The sequence below is a fragment of the Octopus bimaculoides genome, chromosome 4, assembly GCF_046866305.1.
Source record: "Octopus bimaculoides isolate indiv1 chromosome 4, ASM4686630v1, whole genome shotgun sequence".
NCBI lineage: Eukaryota > Metazoa > Mollusca > Cephalopoda > Octopoda > Octopodidae > Octopus > Octopus bimaculoides.
Window position 1 is genome coordinate 53,795,156 of NC_142931.1, and position 27,857 is coordinate 53,823,012.

The window sequence follows — 27,857 nt, forward strand, 5'->3', positions numbered from 1 at the left end:
TAATCAGGTGTTGATGAAATGATGTCCAAATTTGTTGCCCAACTTCTTGTTAGAGACCCCATCACTTTATACAAAGAAAAAATCGATCAAGACATTATGAATGATACTGATCACATTCAGGTAAAATATATCTATCGAACACTTTTAATAATTTACAAATAAATCTGTGGGAACCATTAAGCTAGAAATTAATTCTATGATCAACACATTTCTTCCTCCCTTGGGCCTTCAATGCTTGATCGAGTCGTAGATGTGCTGTTGTGTTGTATGTTGTACCCTTGGTGTTTTAAAATTAGTGGAACCCATTCTTATTTAGGTCTGAATGTTACTGAGTTCTTCCAGAGAGAGAAAGAGAGAGAGAGACAGATTGATAGACCAACTGTCTAACAGACAGACAGACAAATTGACAGACCGATTGACTAACAGACAGACAGGCAAGCAGACAGTGTTGAAAGGAATGAAAGTGAAAGTAAAAGAATATGTAGAGAAAGCCAAAAAGTATTAAATGCAATAACAGGGTGTGGGTGGTGGTGGGGAATGTTGAAGAACCAGAAAGATGAGAATGATAGAAAAAGTTATGAGAATAAAGAAAAACTAATTGTAATAAAGTAAACAAAGAAGAGATGGACAACAAGAGAAAAGAAAGGTGTTAAAAAATGTCAGCTATTTCACAATGTATTAAAAAGTGCTGACGGTTTTGAAGTGAAATAAAATTACTTTTCTAATTGAATATGCAGTTAAATTTTAAAATTGAAGTTTTCAAAAAGTTTTTGCACAGTGTAAACTTCAATAATTGCTTTCTTCTTGTAAAAGTTACATACTCATAAGTAATTCCATATTCATGACTGAGGTTGTTTAACATTCTGTTTCAGACCATTATAGCAAGTAACTGGCACAGCATAAAACTGAAGCTTCCTGATGAGAAATCCGGATGGAAAGTGGAGTTCAGAACAATGGAGGTAAAATCTGACTAGAAACTGTTTCTGTAACAGAGACTTTTGTTTCATCCTGGACAAGTTCAGGTGTAGTCATGGGAAGAGATTTTCTTCTCCATGGCCAAATCTGCCTATAAATGCTAATGTTTCATCCCTTATATTAATTACTGCCAATATAAATACACTGTCAATGTATTAACATACAGCCTATACGTTAATTTCTCTGCATATATATATTTATATTATCACCTATGTATGTATGTATGTTATCAATCAGTTTCATTTCTGTATTTCTTGTCAATAGAGAAAGAGCCGGACTCTAACATAGATTCAAGGCTCCTTTATTGGAACTTTTATCAACATCATCTAGGTATTTGTGCATATGTGTGTGTGTGTGCAGTATTTGGTGTTAGTGTTTGCGCAGATTTGTATGTTTGTTTTATGGATGCGTTTTTATGTATATATTTTCATGTCTAGATGCATGCATGTGTATTTATGCGCTAAATTTTTGGAAAGTTTTACATATCTTTACAGTTCCATTGATGGCTTGAATCTGTAGTCTTCTAATCAGCCTTTTTCTTTCAGGTTTTGAGAACCCTAATTTTTCCAGGTTTTTGTTGAGGCAGTTCGTTACATATCCCAATGCCCCAACAATCACGGGTATGAATCTGAACTTGTAGTCTGGATGGAGTATCTGCAAATTTCTCAATAGCTCGGCGTAGTTGTTCTCTTTTTCTCTAATCTTTAGTGTGATATTAACATCCGCAGGACAGCTGATTTCTACTACTGTACACAGTTTCTCTTCTCTGTCCCAGATTACTATATCCGGTCTATTTTCGATACTGATTCCACAGGGTCTGCATCGGTTATTACATTGCAGCGCTTTGCCTGCCTCTCTGTCCCGTATGTATGTATGTATGTATGTATGTATATGTGTGTATATGTGTGTATATGTATGTGTGTTTGTGTATGTATGTATGCCTCAGAGCTGTATGACCTTTATTTTGCTTGAATATTTACATTCATACCGACTACCTGTGCCGAGTTTATTTTTGTCACTGTCTCTATGTTCCCTCATTATTCCCTGCAATCTTTTGCTGTTGGCACCACCAAAATAAACAATATTATAGTTAAAGATGTGAAACTGTCATGATTTTTTTAAAGATAACTGACAAAAAAAGAATATGTCCCACATCTAGCATGTGAATTTCCTGTTTTTCCCCTTGTCATTCTTCTGCGCCATATCTTTAATTATATATATATATATATATATATATATATATATATATATATATATATATATATATATATATATATACATATATATATATATATATATATATATATATATATATATATATATATATATATATGAGAATCTGTGTCTATCTGTATGTCTGTCTGTTTGTCTGTCTGTCTGTGTGTGTGAATCCCTAAAACTCGAGAACTACGCAACCAATTTCATTCAAATTTTACAGATGCCTTACTTAGGGTTCCAGTTGTGTTTTAGTCAAAAACATTTTTAACTTCTTGCAGAGTTCGAGCCCACGGCAACATAATATCTCCTCCACTATTTAAGTATTACGTGTCAAAAGTGAAACAAAAACACTCATGTCAAATACTTTCACTTTAAAAATGAAACTATTCTACTAACTGAAACAATCACATTTCGATACTGTAATGACAGATACTTTCAGAGAGAGAGAGAGAGAGAGAGAGAGAAAGAGAGAAAGAGAGAGAGAGAGAGAGAGAGAGATGTATATGTATACATATAGATGTATATGTACACGTTATTCCACTAACTGAAACAATCACATTTCGATACTGTAATGACAGATACTTTCAGAGAGAGAGAAAGAGAGAAAGAGAGAAAGAGAGAGAAAGAGATGTATATGTATACATATGTGTAGATGTATATATATATAGATGTACATGTAATATGTACACATATGTACATATATATACATGCATACAGATATCTATACATATATACACCCATCACACACAAACACATGCACACAAACACACACATTAGTCATTTGTTTTCTTATCCAAAACTACGTCAAAAGTACTGAATAGATCTTTATGAAATTTGGAAATTATATTCTATGCATAACGGCCGTAACTCCCATGAAAATTCATATATTTTTGATGTTGATGAAATTTTAACCCGAACATAACAGATGAGCATTATTTGTAATTCAACGGTACAACAGTGTAAGACTACCCTTTCAGATATACTTACATTGTGATTTCTGCAATGTGGTGCATAAATTGTCAAGTAAATGAGACTCATCTTTGCCTCCACTGATTCACTTACAAAGTGTTGAGTAAAATTATTTCGTTGCAGACCTCCTTTGGGTCTTTTTATTATCACTGCGACACACATAGTCCCCAGTTGGTAACATTGATTTCAAGGCCTTCCTAGATGAGAGACTGGCATTCCACTTAATGTCTATGTTCCATGCTGGCATGGCTTGGAGATTTATTAATGTAGAAATATGGTATCGTAGCTACTAACAGTTGAGGGTTGCGTAGTCTAGACGTCGTTTTTAGATTTCATTATTCTCTTTAACCCGGGCAAAGCTAGTATATATATATATATACACAAATGAGTAAATATTCAAATGAATATTCATACAGACAGCATTCTTAAATAATTTTCAGTTCCTTATTTGATCATTCCAAGTGCTCCTACAACCACTGGTATTGTAACCATCTTGAGATGTCACATCTTTTCGATTTTGATTAGCAAATCTTTATATTTTCTGAGCCTATCAAATTCTTTTGCCGAGATATTAGGGTCACAGGATATGCTTGTGTCAATCAATAAACATGCTTTATTGTTTTGGTCTTTCACAATAGTATCTGATTTATTTGCTTTGATGGCCCTGTCTGTACATACTCGGAAGTCCCAAAGAATAGTTACATTTTCTACCTCAGGTACAGCCTCAGTGTGTTGCTTCTACCATTTGCCAGCACTTTTGATCTTATAATGCCGACACATTATCTGTCATGGCTTGATTTTCTACTCTACAGATGCTAAAACCTCACATCCAGAGATTAGGTTGTCGACTTTTTCTATCCCATCGTTGCAGTATCGGTACTCTGGATATACACCATTTTTCATCCCGTTGCCTTGATAGTTCCAGGTCAATAAACTCTGATCTCGGGCAACCAAGACAAATCCTTCACTCTCTGCCTTTAGCCCTGAGCTCCGTAGCCACTGATTGGTGTGCTTCTGGTCTACATCAGCTTGTTTGCTATGCGCCATATATTTGCCATGCAGAGGTTTTTGCTCCCACCTATCAGCTAATTGTTCAAATGCATTTTGCTTTGCAATTGATTTGACCTTCTTTGCAACTACAGTTGCTGCACTTCCGTCATGCTTATGCATAAGTTCATTTGAAAATATTTTGCTGTCCTTCATAACAGAATGAAGCTTATGTCTTTCATGGTTTTCAACGAGCTTTAGCACCCAGTCGTTAGATGTTTCAAGATATTTTGCCAGTCCAATTATGGAGATTTTGTAGGAGATTTCAGATTAGATCAAGCCTCAACCTCCTTGAGTTCAGGGTAGGTGCATCTTATTGCCTTTGGTTGGTGCATCTTATTGCCTTTGGTTGGTGCATCTTATTGCAAGTCAGCAACTTACGAATTTACCTGTCAATCTGCCTTATTTCACTCATACTCCAGCTCAACACATTGAAACTGAAAATAAAAACCAGAACTGCTTATTATTATTATTATTATTATTATTATTATTATTATTATTATTATTATTATTATTATTATTATTATTCAGTAGTTTTATTTTTATAACGTGCTTTCACTTCACTACCGAGCGCAGCTCTGTGCGCCTTGGGTATGTGCTGTGGTTTGCTGTGGTGCTCTCATGTTTACTGTATTGAAAGTGTTTTGTGTAGGATGTGTGCAGTGCCCAGTAGTGCAATTTTCTATATGTTATATATATTTGTAAGTCCTGGTGTTTTTGTCATGTATTTGTCTGAATATTTTTTTTATTATACCTAAGGCACCTACTATGATAGGAATTGTTTCTGTTTTTAGATTCCACATTCGAGTTACCTCTATTTCCAGGTTGTTGTATTTTGAAAGTTTTTCCATTTCTTTTAGAGAAACGTTATCATCGGCTGGTATTGATACATCAATTAGAAAGCATTTTTTTACTTCATGATCTTTGACAACTCTATCTGGTCTATTTAATAATCAAAAACAAACCTCGGTGCTCTACCAGCATGCCAAAGAACAACATGGTGGTGTACTGGACAGAATTAACATAGAAATCCTGTCTAGACACCCCGGTGACGCATCTTTGCGACAAATACAGGAGTCGGTCCTCATAACTGAAACGCAACCAATTTTAAACACCAAATACACGTAGATGAGGGCCTTACAATTGCCCGTGGTTGCATGTGTTGTTCACACATATGATGCGGAATATGAACGTAAATAAATTAATTAAAAAGTCTCTATCTGATCTGATATAAACGAAATTGTTACAAACACACATATGGACGCACATACTTACATATAAGCACGAACACATAAGTGCGTGCACACATATGAGCGTGCACACATACGAGCTTGCACACACTCACATGCTCATACCAAACAGTTTCGAAACAACGCCAAAACAACGCCAGATCATATATTCAAAATAAATGGAAGTGGAGAGACAAGTTACTGAAGAGATTGCAAGAGTGCAATGAAATAATTTAACAAAAAACTATATAAATTAATAAAGGACTGAACCAGTGCGTGTGTTTATTACCGGCATAATGCCTCTCCCAAGGTTTAATTGTATTTCTTTCAACACACGTATCCACATCAAGAATCTTGCACACGAAATACACATACGAAATATTATTATTATTATTATTATTATTATTATTATTATTATTATTATTATTATTATTATTATTATTATTATTATTATTATTATTATTTTATGGTTGACTTTTGTTTTGCATTTGTACAAGTTGGATCCAAGTCTCACACAGAGACCTCAAGAGACAACAAGTTAGAAGTTCATGTAGGTGTTATGCCTAGGGTACCATATATTTGGATTTGTACATTTGGATTTGTACTAGAGAATGTTTAAGAAACCATAAGAAAATTGTGTTTGTTTTAAAATTTGAGATCACATAGACAGTATTTTACGTAGGATATGGGCAGTTCCCATGAGCACTATCTTTTGAACTTCAGCCATTTTGGGGTTTCCTGGTATCTGAGCTAGGTTGTAATCAGCCCGTTTCGCTGTCATTCCCAGGGCACCTATGACAATAGGTATTGTTTTAGTCTTCAGGTTCCACATTTTGCTAATTTCTATTTCAAGATATTTATATTTGCTCAGTTTTTGGTAGGTCTTGACAGATACGTTTATATCGATTGGGACAGTCATATCAATGAGGAGGCATGATTTTTGTCTGAAGTCTTTCAGTATGATGTCTGGCCTATTTGCGTCTATCTTTCTGTCAGTTTGAATGGTGAAGTTCCAGAGGAGTGCGATGTGATCATTTTCAAATACTGGGGTGGTTTGTGTCCCCACCAGTTTTTATCATGGGGCAAGTCCAGGTTTTTGCATATTACCCAGTGAATATATTGTGCAGCTCTATCATGCCTGTTGAGATACTCTATAGGCGCAAGCAGACTGCACATGGAGACAACATGATCGATGGTCTCATTTTGTTGTTGGCATATACGACATAATGGGGAGCTGCCATTCTTTAATATGTTGGCCTGGTAGTTCTTTGTAGGTAGGCATTGATCTTGGGCTGCTATGATAAACCCCTCTGTTTCTGATTTCAAGCCAGAGGCCATTAACCATTGGTGGGTAAGGGCTTTGTCAATATCTGCATTATTCGCTCTCTTTGGGTATTTGCCATTGAGAGGTTTTCCATGCCATTTTTCAGTCATAATATCTAAGGCAGCAATTTTTGCACGGGTTTTCAAGCGCTTAGCTTTTTCTGCAGGTGTTTCTAGTTCGTCTAATTCTTGAATTTGTTGCAATTGGAATTCACTTAGATAGTCCTTTGCCTGTTTTGTTACTGAGTAAGATGCTTTCTTGCTTTCATGTTTTAAGACAAGTTTTAGCATCCAGTCCTCAGAGATTTTCAGATAGGTGTCTAGGCCAATTGTGGCTACCTTCATTGATAATGCCAGCTGTAGAAGTCCTCGACCTCCCTCTTTTCTTGGCAGATAAAGACGTTCTATATCTGCCTTAGGGTGGTGCATTCTATGCATTGTCAACAGTTTTCGTATTTTTCTGTCAACATTACATATTTCAGTAATTGACCAGTTAACGATATTGAAACTGTAAGTCACGACTGGTATGGCTAGAGCATTGATCGCTTCGATCCTGTTTCTCGCGTTCAGCTCTGTCTTCAGTATTGCCAACAGGTCTCAGGACTGACCGTGGGAACGGGAATAGGCCCCAACTATGCGAACATGTTCGTTGGCTATGTTGAGCCCCAAATATTCTCACGATAGTTCATATTTGCATTCACCTTTAATTCTTTTCCATTCTTGAATTTTATTTTTTGACTGGTTCCTGTTCTATTAAATCACATGTCCTACATCAGGGGTCTTCACATTTGGTAACTTGCATCATTACTTCCTCTGATGCAAATCTTGCTTTGTTTAGAAGTTTCCCATTTATCTTCAATGTGAGTGTTTTTTCTTCTTAGTGTAGAGATGGGATAGTTTTAGCTTCCGTTATCACTTGGTCTATTAGTTTGGTGGGGCATTTTTGTTTTTTTAAGGAACAAGTTCTGCAAGTCATCTTTCTCTTCTATTTGTCTCTGAAACTACTGTACATATTCGTCTTGCCATATTAAAGGGTATGTTCCTTTTAGTATGGGAAGGATGGCAAGATCTGAAGTCTAAATATTGGTGTGTGTCCGTGTTTTTGTAATAGAGGTCAGTTGTTATAATTTCATTCTCTTTAATTATTAAGATATCTAGGAAAGGGAGTTCCTTTTCATTCATTGCCATAGTGAATTGGATTGATTCATGGATGCTGTTTATTATTTCAAAATTTTTTAAAGGTTTTCCTTACTTCTGCTCCAGAATATAAAGCAGTCATCGAAGTATCTTTTCCAGTTTCCCAGTAGGTATGAGTGGAAGTTTTGGCTTATCTCAGACTTCTTTTGGCCCAAAACTTCCACTCATACCTATTGGGAAACTGGAAAAGATACTTGGATGACTGCTTTATATTCTGGAACATACATATATACATATGTATGTATATATATATATATATATATATATATATATATATATATATATATATATATATATATATATATATATATATATATATATATATACATACATATATATATATGTACATATATACATATATACACATACATACATCTATATATATATATATATGTGTACATACATACATATATATACACATACATATATACGTACATTCATATATATATATATATATATACATATATATATATATATATATATCATTATAAATATACAGGGATTAGCAATTGAGTTGCTTCTCCAACATACTGAAAATTTAGAAATAGCAGTCAAAGAACTACTGATTCCAAACTACAAATTTTCTCTAAAGTGGATGGCGATATTTATGGCACACATAGAACAAAAAACCCGGAGGGAAAAGCGTAAACAAACCAAGCCTTTAGTTAATTGGATACGAATCGTTTCATGGTTAAGTGAATGGAAATTTCACTATTCCAATCTTCAGCCTCAATATTCTGATAAATTTGAAAGTGTCTCTAAAAAAAATTCACGGTAATCTTTGGCCATGCGACACCAAAAATCAACGATAAGAAAGGCACTTACGAATTCATCGGCTAGCGAGTTCAGGCATCTCACCTCAAAGAAATCTATTCCATGTGCGTCACAAATAGTCCCGTATGAAAAAAAGTTCCGTGTCGAACTGGTTACGGTTTAGCCATCTAACTTAGAGATATCAAATATAAAATATACAAGAATAAGGGCAGAGAATCGTCAATTAATAATAGAATTAATAATTAACAATTCTGCCAAGTAGTTCAGTATGAAAAAACCTTTATCGGTAAAACTATTTATCATTATAAATATACAGGGATTAGCAATTGAGTTGCTTCTCCAACATACTGAAAATTTAGAAATAGCAGTCAAAGAACTACTGATTCCAAACTACAAATATTTGTGACGCACATGGAATAGATTTCTTTGAGGTGAGATGCCTGAACTCGCTAGCCGATGAATTCGTAAGTGCCTTTCTTATCGTTGATTTTTGGTGTCGCATGGCCAAAGATTACCGTGAATTTTTTTTAGAGACACTTTCAAATTTATCAGAATATTGAAGCTGAAGATTGGAATAGTGAAATTTCCATTCACTTAACCATGAAACGATTCGTATCCAATTAACTAAAGGCTTGGTTTGTTTACGCTTTTCCCTCCGGTTTTTTGTTCTATGTGTGCCATAAATATCGCCATCCACTTTAGAGAAAATTTGTAGTTTGGAATCAGTAGTTCTTTGACTGCTATTTCTAAATTTTCAGTATGTTGGAGAAGCAACTCAATTGCTAATCCCTGTATATTTATAATGATAAATAGTCTTACCGATAAAGGTTTTTTCATACTGAACTACTTGGCAGAATTGTTAATTATTAATTCTATTATTAATTGACGATTCTCTGCCCTTATTCTTGTATATTTTATATTTGATATCTCTAAGTTAGATGGCTAAACCGTAACCAGTTCGACACGGAACTTTTTTTCATACGGGACTATTTGTGACGCACATGGAATAGATTTCTTTGAGGTGAGATGCCTGAACTCGCTAGCCGATGAATTCGTACGTGCCTTTCTTATCGTTGATTTTTGGTGTCGCATGGCCAAAGATTACCGTGAATTTTTTTTAGAGACACTTTCAAATTTATCAGAATATTGAGGCTGAAGATTGGAATAGTGAAATTTCCATTCACTTAACCATGAAACGATTCGTATCCAATTAACTAAAGGCTTGGTTTGTTTACGCTTTTCCCTCCGGTTTTTTGTTCTATGTGTGCCATAAATATCGCCATCCACTTTAGAGAAAATTTGTAGTTTGGAATCAGTAGTTCTTTGACTGCTATTTCTAAATTTTCAGTATGTTGGAGAAGCAACTCAATTGCTAATCCCTGTATATTTATAATGATAAATAGTCTTACCGATAAAGGTGTTTTCATACTGAACTACTTGGCAGAATTGTTAATTATTAATTCTATTATTAATTGACGATTCTCTGCCCTTATTCTTGTATATTTTATATATATATATATATATATATATATATATATATATATATATATATATATATATATATATATATATATATATATATATATATACATATATATATATATATATATATATATATATATATATATATATATATATATATATATATATATATATATATATATACATATACACGCATACATATATATGTGTGCATACATACATCATATATACATACATGCACTGCTTTTGGGCCCTTAACCTTGTATACCATTTATGTCATTTATCCATTCTTGTGGCACAGAAGATTCATTCCAAACTCGAGTTATCAGGTTATGAATTTCAGATGAAGTATGATCCCCACCTGCTTTCAAAATTTCAACTGGTATACCATCCAATCCAGGAGCTTTACTTGATCTCGGTTTACATAATGCCAGATTTACTTCTCCAATGGAAAGTGTATTGTTCATGTGTTGCATTATCTCTCTTCGTGGAATGTTGTTTATGATATCCATGTTCACTACAGAAGGATTGTGCAAAAGAATTTCAAAGTGTTCTCTCCATCTATTCATTATTCAAGGAGGATCTTTAATAACCTCATTTCCATCTTTTGACTTCAAGGGAACATCTGATGAAGATTGCAGTCCAAAAGCTTGCCGCAATAAACTATACAAACTTTTAATGTCCTTCCTATCATAGGCTGCCTGTACTTTCTCAGACAAATTTCTCCACTAAGTGTCTTTAAGCCTCCTGAGTTCTTTTTTTGCAAGTCTGCTTTTTGAGACTTGCACAACTTTTCTAGTTGCACTTTGTTCTTAACGTGTCGGTCAAGAAGCTTTTCATGAGTGGACTTCTTTGTTGCTAAAAGCTCATTTGTCACTGTATCCTTAGAATCAAACAAGTATTGGTGCCGTCTCCTCTTAAACCCTCACACTTCTGAACCCATTTTATATATTTCCTTCCAGAAAGATTGCCATGAACCTTCATAATGAATATTGGTACATCTCTTTTGAAATAACTGCAAGACTTGTGGTTATTTCAGCTGCTCTACATCAATTTTCTTTGGTACTTGTACACCTGCAATACGAATTTTCTTGTGGTCACTGAACTTGAACTTGGCCCTAACCATTTTGTGATCAGTATCACAATCAGCACCTCGCACTATTCTGAGACTGCACAAATCTAAGTCAGCTTCCTGAGTTGACGCAAAGTCAATCATGTGACCTTGTTTTGATCCTGGGTGAATCCAGGTAACTTTATGTTTCATCTTATGATGAAAGTATTCCCAACAATTAACCCTAGCTCAGAGCACATTTATAGCAGATGTAACCCATTGTTGTTCACCTTTCTTATTCTGTAATGCCCAAGTATATTACAAGCGCCATAGTCTCTACTAACACGTACATCAAAGTCACCAACCACAAACAACTTCTCATTCAAAGGCACTGACAGAATACTTTTTGTAAGCTCCTCATAAAATGCTTGGATATTTTTCTCATTAGCGAAAGTGTAGGAGCATAAATAGAGAAAACAGTTACAAAATGTCCTCAAGAAAAAAGGATCCAGAGTTTCATGATGCGTTTATTTATGCTTTGTGGTGGTTCTAAGTCTTTTAGCAAATCACTTCTAATTGCAAACCCAACACCACCTTCCCTTTTCTCCCCCTTTGACTTCCCAACCCAGAATAATGTGAAACCTGCCACAGGGTTCTCACATTTCAACAGACCAGGTGAAGAGAAACCTTATTCCTTGCATACTTGTTATCATTGTTTATATCAATTCTTTGTTCATTCCTGCTAAATTGAACCACCGTTAACTGCAATAAACTACCCAGCAGAGAAAGGACAGACAATTTTTATTGCACCTTTTCTAGCACCTTCCCAGTATATCCAGATGAACAGTGTTCTCCTTAAAAGGGCTGCTCACACACAGTTCTGTCTATGAAAACATGTTAGTGATGTTAAGAAAAGAACCCTGCTGCCTTATGTGCAGATTTGTAACTGTATGCTTCCAACCACGCCTCTATCACCATAGGACTTTTGAAAAGTGATGATTGTACGAAGATGCCATTACTAATTGTTTTCATATATTTCCAGGTTCAGCTGACTGATTTTGAAAATGCTGCCTTCGTTGTATTTATGCTTCTTCTTACACGTACTATAGTTACTTTCAAACTGAACCTTTTGATCCCGATAACAAAGGTAAATATTGATTTCTCTACAATAAATATTGAACTCTTTGATCTAACTATAGATATGAGAGCTATGACAGATGTTCTGTCATTAGGTCTCAACTCATTGGTTTTATCTACGCTGAAACGTGTATGTTCTATCACAACAAACTTTACTGTGGTAGTTATAAGAGAAACTCTCATTGGCATTTTGGTGCCAAATGCACTTTTGTTTATATTGGTAGCAGGAAGATAAATCCCCACTACCTCTAGTGCTGTGACCCCAGATCATGTGATTTCAACTTTGGTCTTGTCAATGATGGATACTTAACCACAAGAGATAGCAGTGATTCATCTCCCCAGCAGTGATATGTAGACTGATAATGCCAGAGCAGACACTGGTGTCATGATTAGCCAGCTAGCTTGATAATATATATATATATATCAATGATAGAGGCAGAATTAATACGAAGAGGGGGACAGCTCTAAGCATCATCTTTCATTGCAAAACATAAATTAAATTAATTTTAAAGTCAACACTATGTTTCAACTAATTTAAATTCCTGTTGGAAACATTTATTTTTTCGTTCCCTTACAAGTTTCAGCCAATCATGGGTGCCCATGCTGGGGCACTGTCATCAAAGGATTTTAAAAATGTGTACTTAACCCATTATGTGTTTTGTTAATCATTTTATTAAACCATTAAGTTGCTGAAGATGTTTCTGGCACTCTGTTATGACAAGTCTTCCAGTTGATCTGATCAACGAGACACGCTACTCATGAAATTAACGTGCAAATGGCTGAGCACTCCAGGGAAATACCTTAATGTAGTTCTCAGGGAGATCCAGTATTACACAGAATGTGACAACACTGACCATTTGAAATACAGATACAATGCACTTTTTCCAGCTGAGTGCACTGAAGCAACAGGAAATAAAATGTCTTGCTCAAGAACTCAACACACCATTAGGTATTTGTTAATCCCATTATATATATATATATATATCATATATTTATTATACCATTTCACCCTCTGTAAGGTTGATGACAACTTCAAACCAGCACAAAAGCCAGATGCCATTAATAAAGAGAAATTTCATTTCAGAAAGGATATTCAAAAAAGTAAGAGCTAAATTTATTGGAAATTTTCAGAATAACAAGAAATAAATGTTTACTTTAATTAAATATTGATTGGTTAGTAAATATATATTTATGTTTAAATATGTGATTGGAATGCAAACTTCCCTACCACACAGCCATGCATGTGTATATATAAGGAGAATTCACAAAATATATGTATTAGTTTAACGCTCGGGAAGTGAAAAAGTCTTTAATGTTTTGATCCTATGATCTCCGACAGAAAGAAACAAGAAGAGAAAATAAATAATGTGTAGTGGCTAGCGATCTATCATGGCGAATACCGAACAGCGGGGTCACACAGGAGAGCTAGGAAGAGGGTGAGATAATAAAGTAGTGGTGATCCCAAAACGAAGGTGTGTGTGCATGTGTATAAGAGAGCATGTGTGTGCCTGTGGAAGAGGGCTGGTGACCTTGATGTGTGCCTGTGTGTATGTGTAGGTGTGTGGATGATGATGTGGGGCTGGGAAGTGGTCAGTGCTGGTGTATGCATTGTGATGTGATATGATGCGGTGTTGTGTGGTATGGTGGTGTATGGTGTGGTGGTGTGTGGTGTGGTGGTGTGTGGTGTGGTGTGATGGTGTTGGGATGTGGGGGAGGTGAGAGTGGGGAAAGCAAGGGTGGCGTGTGGGTTAGGCCCGGGTGCGGGTAAAGGCGAGGTATGTGGGTTAGGCTGAGGGTGGGGTAGAGATGGGGTATGTGGGGGTGGGTGTAAGAGATGGGGTTGGATGGATAAGGAAGGTGTAGTTGGATTGTGTAGGGTGGGTTACGAGGAAGGAGTAACGATGAAAGGAGAGGGGAAGGGAGAAGTTGGATAGGAATGAAGAGAAGAGAGAATGAGAGTAGAAGTGAAGAGAAGAATTAGGAGTCGGAGCAAGGGGAGAGGTGGTGGGAAGAAGTAGGTGTGAGAGGAGAGGAGAGGAGGATTGGATGAAGAGGGGAGGAGAGTTGAGCCCATGTGGCACAAAGGAGCGAAGAGAGAAGATTAATCCCTGTTCACGGCGCAAACGGAGTTTGGATGGCCTCTGTGTAAGGACAATCCGGACACAGACAGGTGTTACAAAGAGTTACCAGTAGAGCGGAAATGGCGTGACACTGGGGTGTCGTTGCCAAGGCGGATGACTCGGAGGTGTTCTGTGAACCGGTCAGCCAAGCGGCGTCCCATTTGCCCGATATTTAGAGAAGGGCAGAGATTAGAAGATGCAGTAGATGACATTGGTAGAATTGCATGTGAAGGAGTCGGTGATATGATAGGGTCGATGATGGGTGACGGTGAGGAGGGTGGTGTTGGAAAGGTAAGGGCAAGTGCGGCAGCATGGGTGGGAGCAGGGATATGAGCCGGGTTGGGAGTTTGGGTTAGGGAAGAAAATGTCGACCAAGAGGTCTTGTAGGTTGTGGGCTCGTTTGAACGAGGGGAAGAGTCAGAGAAGATTTGCGAAGTAGAGGGGTTGGACTGGAGTCACCGGAAGGCTCGGACAATGGTGCGTTGGAGAGGTAGGAGGTGGAGTGGTAGGTGAGGGGAAACGGGAGACGAGAGACGGTGGGGCGGTTGCAGGGGAAGAGAGCAGATGTACGGTCCACGTGCGAGCAATGAGTTCAGAGAGTCTCAAAGTCATGGTCATCACTACAGAGCCTGCGTAGACAGAGGAATTGGGAATAGGGAATGGAAAGCTTGGTGTGTTTAGGGTGGGAGGAGGAGAAGTTGAGGTATGAGTGTGAGTCTGTGTGTTTGTTATGGATGGAGGTGGTGAGAGTGGAGTGATGAATGCTGACCGAAATGTCAAGAAAGGGGACAGAGGTATCAGAGATAGTGCAGGAGAAGTGGAGGGCAGGATGGAAAGATTTGACGAAAGAGAGGAAGGAGGTTTAGATGTTCGCGGGAGAGTGAGGTGGCACCGGTACAGTTGTCAATATAACGACCATATAGTTCGGGAGTGGGACCAGTGAAACTTGAGAATATTTGAGCCTCAACGTAGTCAACGAACAGGTTTGCATATATATATATATATATATATATATATATATATATATATATATATATATATATACTAGCAGAAATACCCGGCATTGCCCGGGTTAAAGAGAATAATGAAATCTAAAAACGCCGTCTAGACTACGCATCATCTTTATATATAGAGATGTATATACACACACGCACCCAAACACACGTATATATATGTATATCAATATAAATATATGAAAGTCAATGAAGTTTCGTAAAAGAAGGTGATCATGTACATACTTTCTTGCTGTTGTGATCATAACACCTCGTTGTAAACTATGTTCCTTGTTTTCCCTTGTGGAGAATATATAAATAGGTTTTTTTTGTGCTGCCCACTCTTGAGCAGCCAACATACAGTTGTCCATGTGAGAAGCAGGGCTCTTCCAAGAGAAGACCAGCTACAGACAGTGTTTGACCCTGTGATTTGTTTATGGACATGGCAAAAGTCACACGAAGGGGGAATTGTAGTCTTCTGAATGTAAAAGGAATGTCTGCTCCTGATGGAGTAAGAGGAATTCTTGGAATAAAGACGTCATCCCCTTTTGCACATCCAGAAAGAATGGTAGCCTTGATAACGTGTGACATCATTTTCTAAATAATGCTCATCTGTTATGTTCGGGTTAAAATTTCATCAACATCAAAAATATATGAATTTTCATGGGAGTTATGGCCGTTATGCAAAGAATATAATTTCCAAATTTCATAAAGATCCATTCAGTACTTTTGACGTAGTTTTGGATAAGAAAACAAATGACTAATGTGTGTGTTTGTGTGCATGTGTATGTGTGTGTGATGGGTGTATATATGTATAGATATCTGTATGCATGTATATATGTATATATGTGTACATATTACATGTACATCTATATATATATATACATCTACACATATGTATAGATCTATATATATATACATATACGTGTACATCTATATGTATACATATACATCTCTCTCTCTCTCTCTCTTTCTCTCTCTCTTTCTCTCTCTTTCTCTCTCTCTCTCTCTTTCTCGCTTTCTCTCTCTCTCTCTCTCTGAAAGTATCTGTCATTACAGTATCGAAATGGTGTACATATACATGTATATGTATACATATACATCTCTCTCTCTCTCTCTTTCTCTCTTTCTCTCTCTGTGAAAGTATCTGTCACTACAGTATCGAAATGTGATTGTTTCAGTTAGTGGAATAGTTTCATTTTTAAAGTGAAAGTATTTGACATGAGTGTTTTTGTTTCACTTTTGACACGTAATACTTAAATAGTGGAGGAGATATTATGTTGCCGTGTGCTCGAACTCTGCAAGAAGTTAATAATTTGTTTTGACTAAAACACAACTGGAACCCTAAGTAAGGCATGTGTAAAATTTGAATGAAATTGGTTGCGTAGTTCTCGAGTTTTAGGGATTCACACAGACAGACAGACACACATTCTCATTTTTATATATATAGATAGATAAATAAAACAAAATTAGCTAAACAATCCAAGTCAGTGATTATGTCTTAAATTTCAGTTGTAGCTCTGTTTCTTCATTTACATTGTTAATGATCTTGGGAAGAATAGCATTTACATCACAATTACTGACTCTCATTCTATTGTAGTAAGCATCATTTTGTGACTTATCACAAACAAACAAGTATTAATGAAAAATGAGACTGTTCTGAAGGTATAATCATGAATAATGAGCAAGTATATATAGAATATCTTCTTAAGGCTTAACTCGCTAGTGAATTTGATCATTCATTTATTTATTCACCACTACCTGATCCTTGGGTAGCTTTAGTTGAACATTTGGGTCAGGTCACCAGTCTGAGGATAACATGAACCAGCTGTAGACAAAGAGGAAAGTTCTACTTCAGCATGAAGTCTGTGAAATGATTTGATCAGGTTTAGGGTCAGAGTTAGGGTTAGACTGCTGTAAACAGTGGAAGTGAGCCATAATGTTAAAACTTAGTGGGCATGCACAACAGAGGTCAAGGTCAATTTTTGCCAATGGGTAGGTGGGTGGATGCATGCATACATACATATATATATTTATATACTGAGGGTGATAAATTGAATATTAATTTCAATTTAAAACCAGTGGTCTAGCATATAAAAAATCTGATAATTCAGAAAAATTGTATTACATGCGTATAAGAAGGGATGACCACTAAGTGGACATCCAATATGCTAGAAAGAGGTCTTCAACGACCAACCACAAAGAAAAATAATGTTATACGCATAGTCTTATACACATGTAATACATATATATATATATATATATATATATATATATATACATATATACAGGGTGGTGCAAAAGTAGGCATAGTTGTATATCATATTTTTTAATTTAAAAAACATTGTACAATGTTAGTCCCGTAAATGCTCAAAACGTCCACACTGAACATGGACACATTTTTGGAGTTTATCAGTCACACTGCAAAACACATGACGACACAGGTCCAGGTCAGTGATGATTTCCAGGCAGGCCTCTGTAATGAACCCATGTAGTTGAGGCAGAGTGCGTGGTTTTCTCTGGAATACCTTCTCTTTCACAACACCGCAGAAAAAAAAAGAATCCATGGGTGTTAGGTCTGGGGAATGGGGCAGCCATTCAATACTCCCACGTCGTCCAATCCACCTCCCTGGGAACGTTTTACTGAGGAAATTATGCACATGAATTGCATAATATGGTGGTGCCCCATCCTGTTTGAATAACACATCACCAAAATTGGGCATAGCCTGCATTGCAGGCACGACAATGTGCAAAATTTCAAGGTAGTTGTCACCATTGTTAGCCTACTTTTGCAATAAAAATATACAACTATTAGCCTACTTTTGCACCATTCTCTCTCTCTCTCTTTATATATATATATATATATATATATATATATATATATATATATATATATATACATACACACACACACACGTGCATAAATACATATCTAAATATATAAAGTAATATATCAATTAACCAATTAATTAAGCTACTGAAAGATTCACTTCAACCAATCAAATCACAACCTACTGTCTTAAATGATGATAAAGAAAAACTTATAGGACTTTATAGTCTACAATATAAAAAAATATCTGTGATAGTCACAGCTGGAGAAACTTTGATAATAGGACTCCTCAATAAGAGTTGATTGAGTGCAAAGCAACTACAACTGACTTGTTTAAAGATTCACTTAGGATCTTAAGCATTTTTAATTTAACAGTAAAGTTCAAAAGCTCAAGGAAAATAATTTCACTAATGTCTTGAACAACCCTTCATCATCATCATCATTTAACATCCGTTTTCCGCACTGGACAGTTTGACAAGGGGCTAGCCAGCTGGAGAACTGCCTAGGTTCCACATCTATTTTGGCATGGATTCTACAGCTGGATGCCCTTCCTTACTAACAGAGATAGGAGTTCTCTGAACTTTGCCCAACCTATTCTTATTCAAGTGGCTATGTTTTTGGAACAACCTCCACCACTACTAACTGGGTCACCTAAGTAATGGAAACTATCTACAACTTCTAAGGATGCTCCACAACATTTGAGGGAATCTATTTCTTTATACATTCCTGGTGTTTAATGCACTTGCACATCTTTCACCACATGAAAAGACTAATTTCTCTGTTAGTCTCCCAGTGATACCTCTACACCTCTTACATGTCCATAGCTTTCTCCTGACACCTTTTCTACATATTGAGTAGGGCCATCTCTTGCACCAGTTTATAGTACACATTTTATTCAATAATTAGAACAGATCAATTTATACATCTGTTAGCCATTAACATTATTTCACAAAAGGGCAAGGTGCAGTGTTAAATTCCACAGTTTGACTTGATACAATAGTGCATATATGGTTGAATAATTGATATGGTCTTGTTTGTCCTATTCTGAAGAAGACCAAAACACCATCTCTTATACACAGACAATATTTCTTAATGCACATCAGGTGAATGCAATTTTGAAACTGCTCCACCAATATCAAGCCATCCACAAGTGAGGAAACTCCAGAAGTAGTATTTTACTGTTGCAGATGCACATGATACACCCAACTGCTGCAACAAAAGGTCTGTTGTCAGCTCTCACTGGTGGCTCCACAAACTGTTCACATTTAGCAATGTGCCACCTCCTGGACAATGGTACTAGCAGGCCAGTTAAATTTGATAGGTTAATAAACAACCAATCCATCTAACTTTAAACTGTCATTATTGAGCAAACATGGTCGAAGGTATTCCATCTTATTTTTTTATATGTATATCAAAGCCTATATCATTTAATGTGTCCTCTTAGTTACTATTTCTAGCATGTTGACTATCTGCCCAGGAGCTTCTTTGCTGCCACATATATTATGGCATTTGAACCTCAAGGGTATGCTCTAGCACTTGCCACCATCTATATCTCTCTCTTCCTTTATTCAACCATCCCATTTATATTCTGATCCCTGTTCCTTGTGAGTATGCCCAGCATTTTGCCACCATCTCTATCCTGCTGTTTCCCACTCTCTCTCCTTCTCCTGCACTCCCCTCTGTCTTCATTCCTGATCTTTCTCTCTCTGGCCAGGTAACCTTGTACTTTTTCTACAGCAAGATACCTGTATCTGTCTCACTACAACCTTTTCGTCATCCAACACAAGATCACCTCTTCCAATGCCTCCTCCCCTCTTGAAAGTTTTTTTTTTGTCTTGCAAGTACTTGGTGACCCTGTCAGTGCAGGTGCCACTTAAAAGCACCCAGTCCAAACTGTAAAGTGGTTGGCATTTGGAAGGGCATCCAAATGTAAAAACCTTGCCTGTGCTTGTGCCACGAAAAAAGCACTACTAAGTCCACTCTGTTGAGTGGTTGGGGTTAGGAAGGACATCCAGCTGTAAAACTCCTGCCAAAACAGTCATAGAAACCTGGTGCAGGCTTCGGCCTAGCTGTTTCTTGTGAAACCATCCCACCCATGCTAGTATGGAAGGTAGACGTTAAATGATGATGATGATGATGATTGCAGCAGTGACCACCCTCTTTTGTTATGTGCATGTCTGGGACTACATTAACCATTTATCATTTCCTTATTTAAGACTGAAGGGTTTGGTTGTAGGGACATTTGGTTGTCATTTCAGCTTCATTAGTTTATACTATAAACTGGTATAACACTGCTCTAAACAACAGTTACACTAAGTTCAATACCACCTACAAGGAAAGTAACATGTAACAAAATGGTGTTGTGTCCATAGAGATGTTTGTGTCTCATCTATTTATTGCCTTAAAACTAAGAATAAATATTAGCTAAATAGATCGTGGAGCTTTTCAAGCATCTATGTGGCTGCTTGACTTACTAGAAATAACAACCAAATCTTCTTTAAATCACTCACAACTACTGTCTTAAAAAAAAAAATTAATAAACACACTCATTGAATCATGTCATTTTAAATAAGTTATGCTTGGAATAACAATGGGATGTTCATAGAATAGCGGGAATCTCACTGCTCATAGATATGCTTTGGCAAGGTTGATATGGAGCTAAACAGCAAACAACAATTACCAGATTGTCCATGAAGAGACAAATAAAAAAAAAATATGATTTAATCTCTAGTTATGTTAAATACTCTATGCTTTATTAGGTTATCATTCCTCTTGTAATCATTATATCATTATAGCCCTACATCCTTGGACCACTTTTTATACATTATTATGTCATATCACACAACCTCATCATTATTATACAAAGCTATTTCTTCATAGGTCCCTACCTCATATACAGAGCTATGTCATTACACCACCTACAGTGACATAGCTAGAGTGTGTACCCCTGGTGCAGGCCTTGAGTTTTCTGCTCACCTCTTAGGCCTTCAAGTCCATACAGGCTTCTACAGCAGACCAACAGTGCTGTCTCCATAAAAACATTGCTTAGGATAAACTGCACCTCAATACTTTATACTACTAACCACCTCTTATACATACAGAACTGTGTCATTATATAACAGCTTATACAGAGAGCTATGTCATTAGAGTACTTCTTGCAGAGTATTATGAGGCTTTATCAAAAAGTTCCCAGGCTAGTTCGGTTGCATCCCAACAGATGACAGCACATGGTTGTGTGCACAGTGAGAGCTAGCAGTGACCTTCATGAGGCAGTGTACTGAGTGACATCACTGTATTTACTTTGCAAGTTGTGAAATTTGTGTTTTTGTGATCATGTGTATGCTGTAGTCAGCGATTTCTGTCATGGACAGGAAGTTGGAACAAAGACCCAACATGAAATTTTGCATTAAACTAGGGAAGTCTGCTACAGAGACACTGAGCATGCTTCAGCAAGATTACAGCAATGAGGCAATGGGTGACATGCAATGTTTTGAGTGGCATGGGTGCATGACAGAGCTGCAGGTCAGTCAAGAGCATACTCATTGTCTTTTTCAGCATCCGCAGTATTGTGCATCGAGAATTCATCCCCCAGGGCCAGACTGTCAGTCAGGAGTTCTACTGCAACATTTCAAAGTGTTTGAGGGAGGATATTTGGCAAAAGTGACCATATCTGTGGAGCGTGAAGAATTGAATTCTTCATGACGACAATACACCATCACCAAACTCCCCTCACTCATGAGTTTCTCACCAAAAACAATATGACATCACTTCCGCACCTGCCCTATTCACCAGATTTAGCATCTGCAGACTTCCATCTCTTCCCCAAGATGTAAAAGCAATCCAAAGGTCAGTTTTAACACCGTTATCAAGATCCAGAGCAAATTGCAGAAGGTCTTTAACTTGCTAATGGAAAACGACTTCCAAGCAGGATTCCAAAAGTGGGAGGAATGCTGGAACCAGTGTATTGCTGTATAAAGGTGACTATTTTGAAGGAGATGATGGTAAAACTTAGGTAAAAAAGTTATTTTTGATTAAACATAACTAGTCCAAGAACTTTTTGATACCACATCGTATGCCATTACAATTCATGTATATAGCACTTACATAGCAAGTTAACTTTGGAAATCATTATCAGACTAATTAACTTCCGTTGCATTTAACTTCTGTTAACTCAAGTTGTTGCAATGATCTTTAGGCTCAAAGACTTCAAGTCCAAGGGCCTCATCTACTGCAGCCCCTCGGTTGATGCACTTTGAGCAGGCATCAACAAAAGGCTTAGGACCCTCCTGGAGGATGAGGAATGCTAGCTGGCTGCTGCCTTCCACCCCAGGTTTTGCCTCGTCTGGTTGGATAAATATGACAACACCAAGGTTGTCAAGGTGAGGAAAAGCATGGAGGGTAAGGCTGAGGAGGCCATGAGGCAGCAGTCTGACAAAGTGAGCCGCAACAACGGAAAGAATGAGGATGACTTCTTCAGTGGTGTCACCCAACCAAAAGAGAGGAGCAGGAGCCACAGGCCACTCAAGGACAAGGCCCAGAATTTGGTCAAGATCTGGCTGGAGACCAACTCCAAAGACTTGCTGACAGATGCTGCCTTCTTGGGTGAGCAAGTGTTGACGGACATGTTCATCAAGTTCAACACAGCCATCCCCTCGAGTGCTGCAGTGGAGCATTTGTTCTCTATGAGTAAGGACAATATGAGGGCCAAGAGATCATCTCTGTCTGATGAAAACTTTGACATGCTAATTTTCATGAAGGGCAACATGAATCTCATGAACAAAATGAAGAACAAAAAGAAGAAAAATTAAATTATGTATATATTGTGTATTACATTTTTTATTTTTATTTTTTTACAGCCACTTTATCAATAAACTTTTTTAGTTTAATACTAATATTGTTTCATTTCAGTGTTTTTTTTTTACCTTTTTCTGGTTCTAAAAGCCTTTAAAAACCTAAAAAAAAAAAGGGCAAAAACTATGAAATCAGCCTTTTTTAGGTCTTTTAAGAGTTAAAATTATTTAACCAGCATTTTTAAACTCTAAATAAAAAAAACAAAACAAAACAAAAAAACTATAGTTTCAGGGTTCTAAGGCCCTTAAAAAGGCCAAATAAGGCTGGTTTTATAGTTTTGGCATTTTTTAAAGGTATTTTTGGAGCAAAAACTGATTTTTTGTTTTTTTCTATAATAAAAAGCAATGTTAATGGTTTATTGATAACTTCTGTTACATTTTTAAAGAATTAACTGATTAACAATTATCAAAGTTAACTTTTTGGTTAATGGATTAACAGTTAACAAAGTTAACTTTTCGATTAATGGTGCCCACCTTTGCACATCTCAGAATCTCCCATTGATAAGAAAAAAATGTAGTCACAATTTATTGCACAAGTGCAAATAATTATAATGTATTTTTCAATCTAAAAACAATTTACCCACTGAAATTCTTAAATTTTCTTTTGTAAACCAGAAGTTTTCTACATAGTTATTGAATCTATTAGAAATAGTACCAAATATAACTCAAAAAACATCATGTCATTTAAAAAACAAAAGGAAGACCACAATGGAATATGTATTATTATATCCAAGAATGTGAAGTCAAAATGCTAACTTGAACATATAAAGAGCACGGGGTGCTACTTTAGCATGCAGTCTACCACTGTATCCATATTCTATGCTGTGAAAATCCTGATCTGGGTTAGGATTAGCATTAAAGTTAAGGGTGGGGTTAGACTGCACACTAAAGTGTAAATGGCCAGGTAGATTACATGTTAAAGTAGCACCAAACATAACCTATATCATTTTTCATCTTTAGGATAAAGTATCCTCAAAAAAAAAAAAAAAAGACTATCTCAATGTACATTTTATCAAATTTAGTTACAGGCTAAGTTTTATGTCCCACATAACTCTTTTTCAAGATACCATCGTTTACTTTACACCATATTTGCTCCGATTCTACGTATAGAAATCTCAGACACCTTTCATTGGGCTCATGACAGCTTAGTTTCACCAAACAACACCAAGACACAATCACAGGAAAGCTTTGACATGTAAAACACTCAAAACCCTTGTAAGTAATGGGACTAAGAATTTCTGATAATCAATTGTGTCAATCCCATACATCTATAACAGCTAAATCTGCACCAAGACTAGCTTTCCTCTTTAGGTCCACAATATATTTCACCTTTGATCAGTTACAGATTTGGCAGCTATTTATAGCAAATAGAGTGGCTAATAAAATGCACTGTTGTCGGCCCTTCCTTAATTAATAAACCACACAAACCTTACAAATCAAAGAGGTAACGGGGAAATATTATAGGATTTGCCTATCTCCAGAAAATGAAATAGTTATTTAACTATATAAAAAGACTAGCAAAAAGTAACACTGAAGATGTTACATAACTGTCTTCTTTCTATTAATGTATGACTGATAAGCACAAGTTTTGTGTACTTTTCTCTATATAGTACTCGATTCCCCATTCCCAATTTTAATATCAGGAGAGAAGATTAGAAACTACTTGACTTCTCCAAGTGAGATAATACTATTTGTAAATATAGTGAAGAAAGATTAATTTTATCTCATATCAATATGCTTAATGTTGATAATTTTGAACTAAATTCTGAAAATTATGTAAGCAAAAACATATTCCTAAAAATGAATATTCTCTCAGACGGCATATTACATGAAACTAGTAACCTAGAAAGGAAAAATATCAGGGAATACTATTTGTTGATGTATAATATTTACTTGTAATAGTAACTATTTATTAGCAGCATAATTTCAATTGTTTAAAAATGAAAAAAGTCTTGAGCACTTCTTAATATCTAAACATCTTATGGCAACTAAAATATAGAAATTTCCAGCTTGTACAAAGTAGACTTCTGAGAAGCAGAAAAATCGAGGCATTATTCTATTGTTTATAAAATCAATTAAAAAGTTCACTTCTTTCAAATTGAATTTAAATTAAGCCAGCATAGTAGTACCGATGTGTTAAGTTGCAGTATATTTATTTACTATTGATATTACAGCGTACCATGTAAAAACGAAGTGTCTGGAAAGTATTACTTTACAAGCAACACGTTATACAAATCAAAATTCTACCCGGATTTACATGTAAAGAAAAAAAAATGAATTCCACATTTCAAAGCCCAGTGCGTATCTCGAAACCTATTTGTTTATAATGTACAAAGAATTCCGGGAGTTAGTAAGAACTGTGATTCAGTAATTATAGAATATCTAGTTGAAGTATGTCGAAGAACAATGGATCTCGACGAAAAGTTGACGACTGCTTGCTCTAGTAACATCGTTGATAAACAATAGAACATTGTGTCGCAGCCCGTTTTGTTTTGTGTTCTTATTTCTGTTCATATAATAACAGTGAAACCTCCTCCAGATTTACTAAGGTAAGGGAGATATGGTGATATTCATGCCGTTTTCCAAATGTAATTTGGTAAAAAGAAAATTAAGTCGCATATTTGTTTCGCTAAATATTTACCAGCATCCCACATTTCCCGCCGTATTTTTTCTAGTGATAACAACAAATGAACATTGATAATATTGATCGAGACAAAAGAATAATCTAAGATATAAATCCTTAAATTTATACGAAGAGGGACTAATATAATTACGGAATTAATCAAAGAAGTTTATGAACAGAATCCTTTTTAAAAAATATTAACTATGAAAGGCAAATCCTAATAACCAGAGTACAGCAGGCTTTCTTAGATTAAATAAAACAACGAAGGAATATTAATAAGGGAGAGAGCTAGTTGTCTTACTCTGTTCTATTTCCATGTTAATGAGAAAACTATAATTTGACAGACTATCCATCAGTTTACCTCGCCACCCCATCTTGCCTGTCAATTATCTATGTTGTAAAGACAGGAGTCTCAGTCGATGTAGCTTTCACTGTTGTCGGAGAAACAAACAGAACAAAGGAAAGAAAACAATCATATGGACGGACAGCTATGAGATTAACTGTGAACTTTCTGGACTTTAATTGATTGACTGCTCAGTTGTAGAATAAGTAGCACAATGGCCTAAAGTTAGTTTAGTTGTTCAAACGAGGAGAAAATATTTCAGTTATACTTACTGGTGTAGAGGTGATGGCGTGTGATGGCGAAACAAAATTACATCGTGTGAAATAGTATCAGCCATGTCCGAAGGTTAATTTTCTTCGAGCTAAAATTAACTGAATTCAAGTTGGAAATCAAAATATTCATTTGATATAAAAAGAGGCTTGCATGATGTTGTTCAAAACAAGCTAGACATTAAACTGTTATTCAGTCCAGATAGTTTGTCTCCTTGCCAATATTTAGAGGCGAACTACTATTTAACTGAAAGTCTCCTCTTTCTTATTGTTAAGGTGTGCAGCGAGAGACAAATTGAAAGAGCAAAGATTCCGGAGAATCTAAAAGAGGAGAGCAAGGTGTAAGGGGAAGCTGAAAGCTATGTAGATAAATGGTAGTAGCTGCTGACATCGTAATAGATATACAGTAGCAGAAACATGGTATTATCATGGGAATGTATACAGAGAATCTACATTTCAGTCAGATATGGAATCAAAACTATCACATCTCATTAGATGGAATTGTTAGCTGTGCTGTGTTGATTTTTTTTTTTTTAACATTCACACCTTTCAACAACATATTTAAAGCTTTAGACAGTAAATCTGAAATTTTCATGTTCTATCTGAATTTTAAATTTTATATCTAGCTAAAAATTAAATTACTGTTTCAAAAATAATTTTACTGTGACCTTAAATGTTACTGAAAAAAAACCTCACTTCTGTTCTCTCTAACACATATGGGCACAAACACACTCACACATCTTTTAATAAATTAGATACAATCTTTTCTGATGTAAGGAAAGCTGTCTTTTCAACATTAACTATTAATTTCTGAAATATTAAGTGTTCCATGATAATAATTTCCAATATATATATAACCATCTACTTATAACACTATATCTCCAAATAGAAAGCTGAAGACAGCATCCATCTATGAAGTTATCAGCAATTAATCTGTGGTGGAGTAAGAAATTCATGGTAATAAGCTTTATTACAGCAATACATGAGTGTTAAATATGGGTGCAGGACAGCCAAAGCCCCAAGGGAAATTTTGTAGAAAGAACTTGTATGCCGGTCAGAAGGACCCTTCCTGTTTTGAAGCAACAGACATAACCCACTGTACACTTTAATGCCATTATCTGGATCTTTGACTATCTTCAGTTGTGTCTACACTCTTGCCAGACATTCAGTCAGAAGTTTACTTCCTCCTACCAGAGGCCCTGCCCTTTTTCCTCAGACTTGGTCATTATAAAAAATAAACAAATAAAAATTACTGGCTTACTTAGAAGCTTGCTAGTTATAAAACTCTGCTAGCGACATCAGCTAGGATGATTCTTTTATATCACTGACAATCTGTCCAAGTCAGTTGTCATATTATAACCGCATTGAAAGCAAGGTACATGTCAAGTTGGTGTGTCTGTATTTATCTATCAAGAAACCAAGATATAC

At 36.0% G+C, this 27,857-nt stretch overlaps 2 protein-coding genes across 6 annotated transcripts in view; one reads left to right on the forward strand and one right to left on the reverse strand.

The window, feature by feature from the left end:
- Positions 1-13,514, forward strand: part of LOC106880201 (glutamate--cysteine ligase catalytic subunit-like) — a 45,580-nt gene extending 32,066 nt beyond the window's left edge. The window contains exons 6-9 of the mRNA XM_089350063.1: positions 8-120; positions 873-959; positions 12,308-12,412; positions 13,422-13,514. Of these exons, the coding sequence (XP_089206189.1) occupies positions 8-120; positions 873-959; positions 12,308-12,412; positions 13,422-13,514 (398 nt within the window). The remainder of the gene's footprint in view (positions 1-7; positions 121-872; positions 960-12,307; positions 12,413-13,421) is intronic.
- Positions 1-27,258, reverse strand: part of LOC106871829 (prominin-1-A) — a 173,933-nt gene extending 146,675 nt beyond the window's left edge. For 4 of the 5 annotated variants that reach the window (XM_089350772.1, XM_089350766.1, XM_089350767.1 and 1 more), the window contains exon 1: positions 26,433-26,936. The gene's annotated coding sequence lies outside the window, so the exon portion shown is untranslated. Of the gene's footprint in view, positions 1-26,432 lie in introns of all 5 variants that reach the window. The other variant, XM_089350770.1, reaches the window with a different exon arrangement.
- Between the last annotated feature and the right edge of the window lie 599 nt (positions 27,259-27,857).